The 15,641-nt window shown below is 43.4% G+C and overlaps 1 protein-coding gene across 1 annotated transcript in view; it reads left to right on the forward strand.

Annotated features, from left to right (window-relative positions):
* The window catches only part of SGCB (sarcoglycan beta), a 275,364-nt gene that overhangs the window by 231,634 nt on the left and 28,089 nt on the right, over window positions 1–15,641 (forward strand). The window contains exon 5 of the mRNA XM_078678200.1: window positions 4,538–4,669. Within this exon, the coding sequence (XP_078534326.1) occupies window positions 4,538–4,669 (132 nt within the window). The remainder of the gene's footprint in view (window positions 1–4,537; window positions 4,670–15,641) is intronic.

Consider the following 15,641-nt stretch of genomic DNA (forward strand, 5'->3'; position numbering starts at 1 on the left):
GGCACAAAACGGGGTAAAAAATTCAGAAGGACAATGGGTTTAAAAGAAAAATCAAATTTGAAAATGATAAGAATAATGACAAATGAGAGTAAACTACTGTCACTTTGGTTTGTTCTTTGGTTTGTTCTTTGGTTTAAGAAAGGAAAGGGATGAAACAAAAGAAAAGGGACAATATATCAATCTAAATGGGTAAGGGGACTGTTTGTTCGGTTAATATGGGTGGCTTAGGGGACAGGAATAAGCGAAACAGGACTATGGGAATGCTGAGATTTCATAACCCTGATATAGTTGCACTTCAAGAAATGCATAAACCATGGGAAAAGAGGGGGCTAAACACGATAAAGGGTTATTCTTTAATGGTCTGCTCTACGCAAACCTCTAACATTAGAGGGGTGGCTATTTTAGTTAAAAATCAAATAGGACCCGCTAGGCGGACATTGGGTGATACAGGAGGGAGGTGGGCTGTAGTGGAGCTCGAGTATGGAATAACAATTAGTAACGGTGTATGGCTCAAACCAGGATGAATCCAACATACTCGAAGGCCTGCAAATAAAGTTAGCAGCTTGGCCTACACCTTTAATTCTGTGTGGGGATTTTAATATACATCTCGGAGTAGGTGATGCGAATTTTAACAGATATCACGGAAGGAAGCCCAGAGTTATTGAGCATTACCATCATTGATTAAAAGCCATGGGATAATAGATGTATGGGAATCCAAGTTCCCCTCCTATCCAGGATATACATACTTCTCTTATCCCCACCAGAAATATGTCAGGCTGGGCTATTTTTTTATATCCAAGCAGATCCTAGGAGGGGCGGAAATAGAACTTTTCCCGGAATTAATGTCTGATCATAACCCTTTGATTCTCGGGCTAAGATTGCCACAAATCCATACGTGTCAAACACAATGGACGTTTGATCAGGAATATGTCTGCCATTTTAGAACCTGGATTAAAGAATATTTTTATATGAATAGATTTAGTGCCTCACGCAATGTGGTTTGGGAAGCGTTTAAGGCCGGAGTAAGGGAGGAGACAAAAAGTTTCGTATCCAACCAGAGACAACAACAAGCAAAGAAGATTAGGCAATTACATGCCAAGCTCCGGGACTTCGAGAGAGAACATCTGGGGAAGATAGTGCGGGGGATGGACACAGCTATAACGCAGCTAGATATTATGGTGGTTAAGGCTGAGATAGGGTTTTATTATTCTCAGAAGGTTGCAGCAAGTTATAAGACCCATAGGGCAGAGAGCTATGAGTATGGTGAAACTGTTGGAAAACTACTTGCCTTAAAGACTAGACAAAAATCAGCGAGGAGACAGAAATCTCTAATAAACAGTGGGGGGATCTCATATACATATCCGGGGGATATAGTTGTGGTATTCCAGAAATTCTATCAAGAGCTCTATATGGAGGAGAAGCAAGGTTCCCGCTGGGATGTTTCTGTAAGGCTTAGTAGAGTATAGAACTTTGGGGGACGATGCTAGTGAGGAGTTGTAGATTGAATTTACATTGGAGGAGACACAAATAGCGATACAGCAGCTGACTTCGGGCAAGGCAGCTGGCCCTGACAAAATTCCATCTCAATTTTATAAAATCTTTCATGAAGAGCTAGCTCCCTTGCTCTGGGATTTGTTCTTGGGGGTACAATATTCTGGAAATCCACCAGATTCCTGGACGGGTACTAATATTATCATCTTCCCCAAGAAAGATAAACCATTGGATAGGCCCACCTCATATAGGCGTATCTCTTTAATTAACACGGATGCTAAAATCTATTCTAAAATCTTGGCTAACCATCCCAGAGGGTCATAGCCAGCCTCGTGCAACCATGGCAACATGGCTTTGTATCAGGTCAGGACACAAATGACCATGTAAGGCGAGCCATGGCCCTATTTGACATCGTTGGGGAGACTAATGGTCAGCTGGCTATGATCCTCTTGGATGCGGAAAAAGCATTTGACCGTGTGTCATGGGAGTATTTGTGGGATATCCTTGCAGCCAAAGGGTTTGGCTCTCGGGCCGTCACTGCAATTAAGGCGATGTATAGGGCCGCCTATGCGAAATTGCAGCTGATGAGTAGAGAATCTGACATGATAAGGGTTTTATACGGAACAAGGCAGGGATGCCCTTGCTCTCCAATTCTATTTGCCCTTTATATCTACCCACTTATTCAATCGTTGATTGAGAATTAGGCTATTGTACCTGTGACGACCCAGGATTTTAGTACTAAAGTACTAGCATATGCAGATGACATTGCGGTACTAACACCTAAACCCGAGGTGGCAATGAGGGAGATTGAAGCTACTGCCACTATCTTTGGGAAGGAATCGGGGTATTTACTGAATAAAACTAAGAGTCAAATAATTTGTACCAAAAATGTTATTCTTCTGGATAGCCGACAAGTAAATATAGCTACCTATCTCAGAGTTCGGATTACTCCGGATATTGGTCAGATTGCCCAAATCAATTTAAACCCTGTGATTAGTATGATTGCTAAAGACCTAAGGCAAATGAATTCAACTTCATTTAGCCATTACAGGTAGAGTTAATGTTCTTAAAATGATTATGTTCCCTTAGGTATTGTACCTTTTCAGGATACTTCCGGTGGAAATCGAAGGATCTTTAATTAAAGCCTTAGATTCTTTGTTTAGTAGGTTTATCTGGCAATATGGTAAGATCAGAAGATCTTTAAAACTCCTTACGTTGCCACAAGCACAGGGAGGATTGGCCGCTCCTAATTTAACTTTTTATTTTTGGGCAGCCTTGTTACATCAAATGAATATACTTTTCTTTGAAACTTCTGGCAGTACTAGTGAGACACAGGATGGGGGGTCTCCTGACAATCTACGAGCTGGCACTTGGAGAAAGGGCAAAAGCCCTGTTTTTGGGTGAACTGGAACCTAGCTACTATAAGAAAGTCGGATTTAAGATCATATCGAACACATAGAAAACCTGGGGTAGAATACAAAAACATATGAATATCGCAAAGATAACAAAATATACACCTATTTAGAAATCATTCCTATTCCCCCCTGTGTTTTATGATGTAATAGCCAGGCAATGGGAGCAACTGGGTTTACTGACAGTGGGAGATATTCAACCAAATGGCCAGCTATATTTGTTTAGCGAGTTTGGAATATCGGATGGGCATTATCTAAACTATTTACAAATAAAGGGGGGGTTTGGCCAAAGGAGACAGGCAATCTCTAATGCTAAAATTACATTGTTTGAAATCATGGGGAGAACTGCTTGTAAAATCAAACATATTATATAGTATAATAATGGAATTTGCCCCGAATGATATTGAAAAAAATTAGACTAAATGGGCCAATAGATTGGAGGGCGAAGATGTTGATATTGACATGTCACAACAGTTAGTAAAAAAACGCTTCTATCCGCTAATCTAAAGTCACAACACTATAAAACAATTTATAACCTGAATTTTACTCCGGCCAAATTATTCAAAAGGGGGAAGAGGGAGGATGATAAATGCCCCAGAGATGGGGTAGGACCAGCAGAAGAGATTCATATGTTTAATGGGTGTTTACAACTTGATCTGATAAAAACCGAATTGGTAAAGTTCTGGGAGAAGATTTTTGGAAAAACGGTGGCATTAACCCCTTTGCTATTGATGATTGGATATGACAGCAGTATTGAGTTAGATAAACCCCAGACCTGTATCATATTTATCTCAGTTGTGATATTAAGGTTACTTATTGCAACTAGATGGAAGTATCCAATTCCCCCCAGATTTTTATGAATTTTTGGCTCGTTTTATTGCGGTATATAAACTTGAACAGGCTCTATATACCTGTAAGGGGTACCAGGCTAAAAGCTGAGGTATAAAATTATGGGCTCCCGTTTCAAAGTGGGTAAAAAGGATAGGATAATATAAATAGATTACATTTTTGGTAATATGAATGTTTGTGATGTATTGCATCTCTTTGTCCCTTTCCCTTTCATGTATCAGTATTAAATTGGATCTGGATTAATTGATAATTATTAACAATGTATAACAAATGAATGAATTTTCTTTTTATGAATATATGTATGTCTCTCTGAATACAAAAAATACAATAATTTTAAGCAAAAATTATAATAAAAACAATAGATTTCACAATCACAGTGCAAGCAAAACAAAAAGTGCAGCTTAGCTTTATCAAGCCTTTTGTCAGAAAGAGAAGGAGGAAAACAAACCGAGCTTTGCTATCTTTTTTCACATCTAGCACTCGAAAGCAGCTTTGTGCCTACTCTGTTAAATGTCAGGAAAGGGATGTACCTACTTGAAATCACTACTTTGAATAGTACATTAACAAACGTGTGATTGCTTTCTTTTTGTACACAGCATTAATTATTTCATTCTTATACAGTCAAGTAGCCTTGACACAGAAAGAGTGTCACTTTCATTCTTGTGATGTGTCAAAGGACAATATTATTCTGCTGTGAGTCAATGTAATCGTGCATCTTGGAAGCTTTGGAGAAGTAGAGAGTTTGCCAGAAATTGTTTGCCTTATGTATTCTTCTGTATTTCTAGATCACCAGCAATGCTACCAGTGACCTAAATATAAAAGTTGATGGGCATGCCATTGTACGTGGAAATGAAGGTGTGTTCATTATGGGTAAAACCATTGAGTTTCGTATGGGACGAAATATGGAACTGAAGGCAGTAAGTAGTTCATAACCTCTTTAAAATATTTGATATTTCAAAAAGTACTTACAGAAATGGGCTTGTGTTCAAACTGTTGGGACAAATATTACATGCCGAATTCATTGTATGTATTCAACCTTGGATGAAGGGCTTACATTCCTGTAGAGATAGGGAATCATGACTTATGGATATAAAAATATAATCACAGTTTACCTTACATGTGTCCCTTGTAGAATTTTTTTTGTCTAGATTACTGTTATATCTCCCCAGTGTACAAGAGTGTAACAATTCAGAGACGTGAGGGAAATCTCCCTTCGGACGAAGCCGGAATCTCGCTGTGCCAGTACAGCTCCAGCAATAGAACAAATGCATCTTTAGCACGCATTTAGTCAGCACGCAAGTCGCAACAACAACTTGTTTTTCGGGGGCGCACTGGTGGAGTGGTGTTGGATTTAAAGTCTACTGCACAGACTGGAGTTGGAATAGTAAATTAAACTATTCCAACATCCAGCACCCCCCTAAAGCAAGTCGTTAAAACGACTTGCATGCTGAACAAATGCGTCCTAAAGACGGCGTTAAGAATGCATGGATCCTAAATGCACGCAGAATACCGTCTTACATCTGAGACATGAACATCTGGAACAGAACTCTTAGTTAATTTTTTCTCTCGTTAGCTTTTTCAGGATTTTTTAAAATCTTTGCTTTCTTTCTACTTTGGTTGCCTGCAAAAAAAACTGTCTATACTTTCAAATGGGGGAGAGGTGTTGTGCAGCAGCCAGATCGGCTGACTCCAGAGCGCGGGGATCAATGTTTGATCCCTGGGGCCAGCTCAGCTCAGCATCAAGTGACTCTGGGCAATAGCTCACTTAATCTCCCTCACAGCCCCCAGCGTCTTGAAACCTTAAGGGGTGAGATGTTTGCGCTTTACACATATGGATTATTTATTTATTTATTTTCCCTTGTGCATTTTTGCTACATTTTACTGCAAGCCTAATTAATGCTGGTAGTTCGTAGGTTACTCATGGGAACAGTCCAGCCCAAACTGCCAAGCCAGTCCATGCAATCCTTTTGTTTTAAGCATATTTTTATATAATAAGCAGCATTTCATATCATGTACATGTGTATTTAGTATTACAGTACAATTATAGTCATTGTATGGAACTGCGGCACCTTATATTATTAGAAATCCACATGGTAGTTGTCCAACTTCTTTACTAATATATACATTCATCTTAGCACATTTCCTATGTATATGGTCTATTCCTAACAGTGTTTCTGTCCGGTCCGCTGTGTAAGTTACGTTCTCTCTAGACACTGTTAGATTGGTATCAGTAGGTTGTGGCATAGTGTTTTTGTGTGTGTGTGTGTGTTTGTATAGTAATAAAACAGTAACTGCAAACATTAACTAAAACTTATGCAGAAGGGTGTACTGTTTGTAGGTATGTGACTGACTCAGGGTACTTTGATTGCTGTGCCTCGTTGTGTGTCCAGGTAAGCTACTGAAGCCACCCAGTCCACTCTGGTATCCTGCGGTTTTCCAACTTCTCTCAGCTCCTTTATAGCTAATTGTTCATTTAAAAATGTGTTCAAACCTAATATCTCATGACTGGGACTTGGGCATTGCAACCCTATGTGTTTTGTTGTCATATAGCTACTGTATATCTTTATAATGCGTTAAGTTAGCATAGGCTCATTACATGTTTAAACGCCATTTTTCCTTTTGCTGCTTCTGCACACGACACTTAATTGTTGATTTAGCTTTCAACCTAGTAGTTCGTTGTGGTTTATGTGAGAATAATATGTTATTACTCTGATATCAGCTTTGCTTAATAAACTATGTCTGTACAGAGAGTGCTGAAGCTTCAGGAATAACACGATACAGAATTGTTATGAGGTCTGATCTTCGCGCCTTCATAGACATAACATAAGTGCAGCTTCTGCCAACTTTGGGCTTTAGGCGGGTTTTATATTGCTTTGCTTGAAGCACACAAACACACTTGATGCTGTTCGCATGCAGAGAGAGCTGGTGTATGCTGATGTGATCTCTTCATTCTAGGATCCTGAGGTATGGGCCCGCCCTGCTAAAACCCAAAGAGACCTTCTTAGCTATTAATATAATATGTGTGTTAGGGAGGGTGAGAAATAAGTGTTGTTAACCCTTATTCATTACAGCATGTTAACATGCTGTCACCATTTGCTTTCTATGGACTAGTAACTATGCTGATAACTTTGCTTCTGATAATATGTTTCCTTGTATTATCTAAGATACTGCGCCTGAGAAGACGGCATTAGTAAATAAATATTTCAAATGTGCACGTGTCCTCATTTACTCCACGTTCTGGTTTGAAATGATTGTATAACGAAAGAGTGCTCATGTGTTCCACGTAACCTGAGGTATTGTAAGCTCATGTTCTGGTTTGTCTAAACATTGGGAGTTTGTTATGACCAATGAGACACTGTAGCTAGCTCGGTAAGGGGTTTGTTGGGTACTAAGGTGAGGTTTGGGTCACCCTAATTCGCTGAGGTTCCAATCCCCTGTGCACAGTTCTGTGGGAGAACAGAAACCCTGCTACATGGCGCCCATACGTTGGTGGACTTATATCATGACACTCGAGTAGTATTTCATTCAAACCTTAACCCCTTCACTGTCGCTTCCGGAAAACGGTGGTGTCGGTGAAACCTACCTATTTTTTTAAATAGGTCTTTTCAAGCTTGAATCTATCTAAAACGGTTTCTTTGAATTACTACCCAGTTGTGCTACAAAGTTTCCTTTGTTTTTTCAGTAATTCCGGTGTAATCATGGCGCAGGCTGTGGCCATCCCGCAGCATAGTCACATTGCGGTGCGCAACCATTTACAGGCTTTAAAAGTCCCATTAGATGGCTTGGCTGTGATTTTAGTGGTGTGTGCAGATCCGGCGTACCCTTTCGAACTGTTTTATTCGTGGGTAACGTTTCCGGAAGTGGACGCAAATTCTGGTGTGTTCCACACCTACACACCCTCACCTGTACCGGCTGAATATACACCGTACAGGGCACTGGAAATACCTATTGATCATTGGCAGCATCGCGTTTGGTTTGATGGCGCCCTACCCCACTCTTTGTCCGCTGCGAGGTTGGGTCCTTTGTCCATTCCAGGCACAAATTGGCCTGCATTGGGTGGATTCACCCCGCACCCGAATCACGGCGCTTGTCCCCTTGTGGATATTCGCAGACTGCATGTTGTCTCGATTGCCGTGATTCGTGCATTAGTGCAATACATTGGTCGTCATCTCCCGGGTGGTCCCCCGGGGGGTCCGGCCGTTCAAACGGAACATGGCGGTTTAAGGCTCAATCCGGTTATGGTCAATTCGGTTTTTGGTAAGCGCCCCGATGATAAAGATGATTTGCCTTTCTGGCTTGCCGAGAAATTTGACCAACTGGAGGCTGTGTTTCCGAATTCTACTCCTGCTGATAAACATAGGATGTTGACGATTACTTTGCCTAAGGATTTAACTCCTGAACTCGTTGACTGTGAAAGTTGGGGAAAAACTTTTGCGGCCGTTTATACGAGGTGTTTCGGCACCCCGTCTATGTCATTACTGCCTACGATCGTTAAACGTGTTCAGGATGATCACGGACCGGAAGCAGCGGTTGAATTGGGTATGCGCCTGTGTGGTTCTTTTGAGATTGTTAGCGATCTCATCCTCTCCAATATAAAGGGAGATGCGGTGAACTTTCAGGTGTCGAATGCTTTGGCTGCTCTACCCGATGCCGAAAAACCCCGACAGTTAGCGAAGATTGTTGTGGCCGCATATAAAACTATAGGTCGCACAAGTAAAGGTCTGAAATATTTTCCTATCAAGGAGAAAAAACAACCACAAGGGCAGCCTGCTACAGCAGATGTCCAGCCCAAGTCCAAAAAACAAAATTGGCCTCAAAAACAGAAACAGGGGAAGCAACAACAGCAGACTCAGGATTCTTATCCTGCGCCACAAGTTCCTGCGCCGACAGAGAGTTTATGATTTGCGCGATCGCGCGATGATTAAATCACCTGATCGATTTCAGGTTTCTGATCAACGCTCTCCTCGTTCCTTTCAGGACTCATCGGCTCCGAAGACCGGTGGAGGAGGAGGCGGTAGGGGACGTGGTGGCCAACAAGGACGTGGCCAGTCCCGCCAGACGGACGGCGCAGCGAAGCAGGAGGATTCTACGCCAAAGAGACCGCAGTTTGCGAAAAAGAAAGTCGCCGCCTTAACAGCGCATCGATATGCCACAGATAGTGAGAACGCAGCTTCGGAATCTGACGTGGGCTCTGACCTTGCTGGACAGCGCGGCGGAGATTACCATAGTGAGAGAGGCGCTGCGTCCACTACTGAGGGTGACAGCGACTGATGTCTACGTTGTAATTGAAACCGCCGATACTAGACTTGCTCCCCCTGAAAGACTTTATGAAATTGTCCTGTTAATTGAAGGTGACATACAGCGTACCATCAAAGGGGTATTTTGGGAAAATCTTTCTTCTACGTATGATATTTTGCTTTCGGAGGCTGACTGGCCCCCACCTTTTGTGCTCGCGGCGCCACGAGGGGAGGAGGTAATCCTCCCCAGTTTCGCGAACACTGTCTCGAAAGAGCATGCGCAGCATTTTGCAGAAGAGTGGGCTCGGGCTCTCGCACCGGCTCTGTACCGTAACCAATGTGGTTGGGATAAATTGTCCCCTTGCCACGAAATTCCCTTGCGGTCTCAGCCGCAGCCTCAACCTCAATATCCCATTCGGCGTGAGGCAAAAGCTTCTGTCGCGGAAATCCTTGAACAATTAGAATATCAGGGAGTTATTGAAACGTGTGTGTCACCGATGAATAATCCTCTTTTTACTGTGACCAAGCCTGACGGATCGTATCGTTTGGTATTGGATTACCGGCATTTGAACTCGCATTGCCGTAACTGTGCAGTACAGAATACTCACGGCTCTGCCCTAGTGGATAGTCTAGTGCGTAAGCGTTTTAAGACGACACTTGACATATCCAACGGTTTCTATGCCCACAGATTGGACAGCTTTAGCTCCCAATGGACCAGTTTTACGTGCGCTGGGGTCCAAAAACAATTCCGGCGTCTCCCAATGGGCTATAAGAATAGTCCTGGTATATTTACCGCACGCATAGTCTCTCTTTTGGATAGAATCGACCCAGATGCTTGTTCGTATGTGGATGACATATATCTCACAGACGACGAAATTTGGGAGCATCTGTGTCGTGCAAATTCAATTATTTGTAACTTTGCAGATATGGGTTACAAATTTAACTTTGCAAAATCGCACATTGCTGAGTACACGGTGTTATTCCTGGGCTATGAGCTCAACAATGAAGGTAGAGGTTTGGCTCCTCACTTCTTGGAGAAATGCCCACAGTTGCGCGCTCCTACAACACTGAAAAAATTACAGTCTTTACTGGGCTTTTTGAATTTCGGGAGGACATACATTCCGGAATATGCCCAGCGTATCAAGCCTTTGTATGCTTTGATACAACCAACTTTTTCCAAATCATGCTGGCTGCCTGAGCACTCAGCCATCTTGCAGTCCTTGCAGGCTGATCTGCTCGCTTCTAAGTTCTTACTGACTCGTGATAACCATACCAACCTGGTGATAAGAATAATACCGGGGACAGTGGGTTTCACGTACCTCACTTTTAATGAAGGAGACACAGTACCTATTGCTTACAAGTCACACTTGTACACTTCGGCTGAGATGCGGTTTCCCACTGTGGAAAAGGTATTAACAGCTGTGCAGATGGCGATTCTTAAGGAACGAGCTCTGTCACAGGGGAAACGCATGTTGGTTGTTACACCCTGTCCTCATTTGGAGGCAGTCACGAAAGCCAGTGTACCAAATTCAAAAGCTTTGCACCCTCGGTGGATTCAGTGGGCTGCGTCCTTGACGTCCACGGATGTCACATTTATTTCTGACGCCTCATTACGGTCGCAAGAGTACTTGCAGTATGAATTCGTTCATCCTGCTCCTCTAGCTATGCGACCTTTGGAGGACTTCCATTGCATCATTTACACTGATGATTCGGCGCAGGTGGCGCATGGCTCTAAACATGCCTACTTTTCCGCGTGCGCCATTGTGGTCGGTGCCATGTTGAACGATGAGGTCATATCCAGGGAAGTGCACACGCTGCCACTGGGAGATTGCACCGCACAATTGGCAGAGCTTCGTGCTCTCTTACTAGCGTTGGAGTACGCAGATCCTAGTGTTACTACTCTTATTGTAAGTGATTCTTTCTACTGTGTCCAGTCTTACAATGAAAACTTGTTCTTTTGGATTCAGAATGACTTTTGTGATTCCAAGGGTAGCACAATAAAACATAAGATGATCTGGGTTCGAGTGGCGGAGCTTAAGGCTACGTTGCCGCTCGTTTTTGTAATTCATACTCTTGGCCACCAGCGTGCTGGAGTCCACGCTGTCGGTAACTCGCTTGCTGATGAAGCAGCGAAATCAGCGGTGTCTACATACTTGGTTGCAGCAGTTACTCGGTCCAAAACTAAGATTGATAGTGACATCTTGGCGGCTGTTGCTGCCACTGAGAGGGGAGGTAAACATCCTTCGGGGTTCCCTTCGAAGTACACATACCACTTAAGTCCCGAAAAGGTTCCTTTTGTGAAAATTCCTGATGTTGGAGAACGTTTGATTCCCAACTCGGATCGCAGGGCTGACTTGATTACAGCTGCTCATGAAGGTGTGGCGTCTGCGCATAGGGGCGTCTCGGCCACTGTAACTCAATTACAACAACGTTTCTGGTGGCGGGGACTGTACAAACAGACGCGTGAGTATGTCCTTCTTTGTGACATTTGTCAGCAGATTAAACCTTCGTCCGCCACAGACACAGTTGTACATTTCTAATAAACCACTAGGTTGTGTTTATTTAGATCACTGCGGTCCTTTTTCCTCTGATACTGCGTATAAGTACATCTTAGTAGCAGTTGATTCATGCACACGCTTTGTGTGGGTCTGGCCCCATCGCAGCGCTGATTCACGGACTGTCATTAGAGATTTGCGCATCTTTGTAGGGATTTTTGCCTGTGGTACCTTCCATTCGGATCAGGGTCCGGCTTTCGCCTCTAAGGCGTATAAGGATGCCATGACTTCGATGGGGGTCCAAGTCAAGTTTTCGTCTCCCTACAGACCTGAGGGTAATAGTGTAGTGGAGCGAATGAACCGTGATTTAAAGCAATCTTTGACAGCTCGAGTTATAGGCACTGACAGAAACTGGCTAGCCCACCTCTATGGCGTGCAGCGTGCTCTTAATAATCTCCCTAGAAGGTCTCTGGGTGGGCGGATCCCATACGAAATGCTCTTTGGCATCAAGATGTACGTCCCTGACCTTGACGGTCTAGACTGCGTGGCTCGCGCCACAACCTTTGACGTAGATGAACATTGTGCTGTTTTACAGGATCTACAAAAGGCCAGAGACAGTCTTGCGAAGGAACACTTGCCCTCCACATCTGATGCTGCGTTGCAGATCCCGGTAGTCGGCTGGCTACCCCAAGTTGGTGAACTGGTTCGAGAGAAGATCGATAACAAGAAAGAGTTTGGTCCTTCCTATCGAGCTCCGGTTCCAGTGCTTGGAGTGAAGGGCACAAGAACAGTCATTTTACCACCACTTCCTGGTCGTAAGGAAAACAGGTTTATCTCAATTGACAATGTCAAGATACACAGAGTGGCCGATTCTTCTTAGCATGACACCGGCTGTTTCCTGTCCTTCCATTGTGAGAAATTCAGTTTTGCCCACTGCTTCTAATCTTGAAACTGAAGTGGCAATCAAGTTGCCTGCTATTTCCAGTCCTTTATTAGGTACTTTGCCCGGTACAGACCTTGCTGAAATAGACTATACTTACCCCACTGACTTGTCCATGCCTGACCTGCAAGCCCGTTTGGCCACAGAATCCAGATTTTCATTTGACACTGGTTCCAATGCCTCGAAAGTACCCTCACGTTTTGCAGTTTATGCCCGCTTATTTAAAAAACATTTTTTAATTCCCCCTTGGACATATATTTGGCTGGTGCTTTTTTCAATTTACCTTTTTATGTCAATTGGGTTTGTGTTTTATTTTTTCCGACTTATGAATGGACACTATGTCGAAGAAAGAACATGCATTCGACATCTAAATGGAACTTTGGCCCCCCTTTCCTCATCGCATTCTGCACACAGATTGAAAAGAGGCTTGACGTTTGTTAACATCACTGCTTGGCCTGTCCTTGATGGGATAGTGTGGGATGCCGTTAGGTTTCAAATTCATGGCCCTACCGAGGTTGTTAATGTCCCCAATGTGCTTAGAGTTAACATGGGGGATGTAGTGAAACAAAACATACGTTCTGATGATTGGGATGTTCAGGCCGTAGAGTCCTTATTTTCTGATTTGAAATACTATGCTGCCTTTGATGCGGAAGATTTGTACTTAGAATCTGCTAATTATGGTGATTTGTTTTGCTTTCAACATTTTGGCAATCACTTCCGACATAAAACAGCATCCAGAAGGAATACTGTAAATTATACACAGTGGGAGCATTGCCCAGCTCCGAAACAAGGCAGTTCAAGTACTTTTTTGAAAAAGTACACTTATTTTACTGACTTCAATCAGTCTAATCCCGAGTCCTTTTATTTCAAAATGACACAGAGGCCTATGTCCAAGGTTAGACTTACCGATACCAAATTGTTGTATTCGAAGTTCTTTCTTGATCAGCTGGCTGTTGGCGGCTATGAATTATGGAAGGAAACTATTGACTTAAAATCTGTTTGGGGTTCTAAAAGTTGGCAGGTACAAGGCACTGAGGCTTTGCACCGTGCTTGTCTCATCCCGAATCAAATGTTGTTTTTGAATTCCTCTAGTTCGCAAACGACGTGCTTTGGATTGGCTACTTCTAAAAAATTAAATTCTCCGACCATCCCAGAGTTAGAAGAATATTCAGGCTGGAGTAATTATACTCAGTTTTCGATTAGGGACTTGCAAACCCTATTGCTGAATTCATCCTTCAACATATCCAGTATGGATCCGAAAGGTTGGCTGATGTAGCACAGAAGTGCTGATTCATGCCAGCACCGTTTTCTAGGTTTATCTGATGGCTTTACACAGGTCAGACCTGATCCACGTTTTGAAACCGAGCATTCTGTCACAACTTACTCTGTGGGCAAATTATGTCAAAATTGGCTGAAACATTCAACATTGTCTGCAGTTAAATTACATCTTGCAAAGCTGAATGATGATGTGGATTTAAATGATTTCATAAAGGGCCCCGCTAGTGGTAGATCAAAAAGATGGATATATGCTGTTTACAATGAAATCTGGAAGACATCACAGGTTGAGGCTGCGACACGCCTTAGAGCTATAGATCAAGCCAATCTAGAAAAGGGGCTTGCTGTGGTAGATAATAGTATTAACATGCTTTCTTCCCGCATTTACACTTTGGATAATATTGTGTCTTCTGTCGTGGATATTGTGCATGATGAAGTGTCTGTGTTATACCATGGTCAGAATCAATTACGTTCTATCATGCAATTTGCATGGACCCTTCAAACGTTGAAAGCTGGCAAGGTGCCATGGACCTACATGAATGTTTCTTCTCTCTTTGCCCCCTTTAATTTGACTGACAAGCAGTGCTTGCTTTCCATGCGAGATGCTTCGTTTTCTATGTTACATATTGAGAGATTGGAGTTCTATCTCCATCCCTTCCTGTGCAATGTGGCGTCCCCCAGGGGTCGGCCCTCAGTCCGACCCTATTTAACATCTACGTGACCCCACTTGCCAGGCTTATTAGATCTTATGGGATGGAGATAGTTTCCTATGCGGATAACACCCAGATCCTTTTCTCTCTCTCCCAGGCTAGCGTCCCGACTGCCTCCAATTTTAGATCTTGTATGGAGGCAGTCGGTCAATGGATGATCCTAAATTCGCTTAAATTAAACGGAGAGAAGACGGAGGTGATGGTGTTTGGAGGCAAAGAGGACATATGGTCATCCTGTTGGTGGCCAGACTCATTAGGAGCCTGTCCTACCCCTACCTCCTCCGCAAAAAATCTGGGGGTTGTGATTGACCCTTCCCTTGATATGGGTAAGCAAGTCAGCCGAACCATCTCCACCTGTTGGGGCGTTATCCATGTCCTGAGGAGGATTAGACATTATCTATCCTTACAGGCAAGGAAACAGCTTGCTGTTGCCCTTATCGGCTCCAGGATGGATTACTGTAATGCGCTGTATGCGGGCATGAATAGGAGCCTACTGCAGCGCTTACAGGTAGTCCAGAATGCCGCTGCTAGGTTTGTTCTGGATCTTCCCAGGCGCACCTCAGCAACAGCGGCCAGAAAGCTGCTGCATTGGCTTCCTGTTGAGTCTCGCATTCACTTTAAGACCCTATGCATGACATATAGGGCTTTGGCCAGAAACAGTCCCACTGGTGTAGGATCTATCTTGTCCCGCTATATTCCCGTTAGGGAACTGCGGTCCTCGGGCAGACTCCTGCTATCTGTCCCCCGTTTCAGGAGAGTGAAATGGGGCGGCAGGGCCTTCTCCACTCTTGCGCCCAAGTGGTGGAACGCTCTCCCTCTGGAAATAAGATCCCTACCTACTCTTCAGGCTTTCAAAAGGGCTTTAAAAACATACCTCTTTGTGCAAGCGTATCCGTAGTGATGTAGCGATTTCTTTTTTGATCTGTTTTGTTAGGCGCCTTGATGCCTTCGGGTTATTGTTTGCGCGGTATACATTTTATTCAATTATTCTTGCCGTTTTCTGTGGCAGAGGCCAACGATGCAACGTTGCTTATCCACGGTTTGATAACATTACCTTTTGCTTTGTATAAGTTTACAAATTGTATGAGATATGTTGCCATAGGTCGTTATGAGCCCTTAGGTAGTGCGTTTCTCCATGAAGTCTGGTCCCTCCCTTTCACTTATAGATGTTTGAAAGACGGACAGGAGGTTTATCTGAATGGGGAGGAGTGTACAGAAACACCAGACCATTC

This window comes from Lissotriton helveticus, chromosome 2_2, assembly GCF_964261635.1.
Source record: "Lissotriton helveticus chromosome 2_2, aLisHel1.1, whole genome shotgun sequence".
NCBI classification, from domain to species: domain Eukaryota; kingdom Metazoa; phylum Chordata; class Amphibia; order Caudata; family Salamandridae; genus Lissotriton; species Lissotriton helveticus.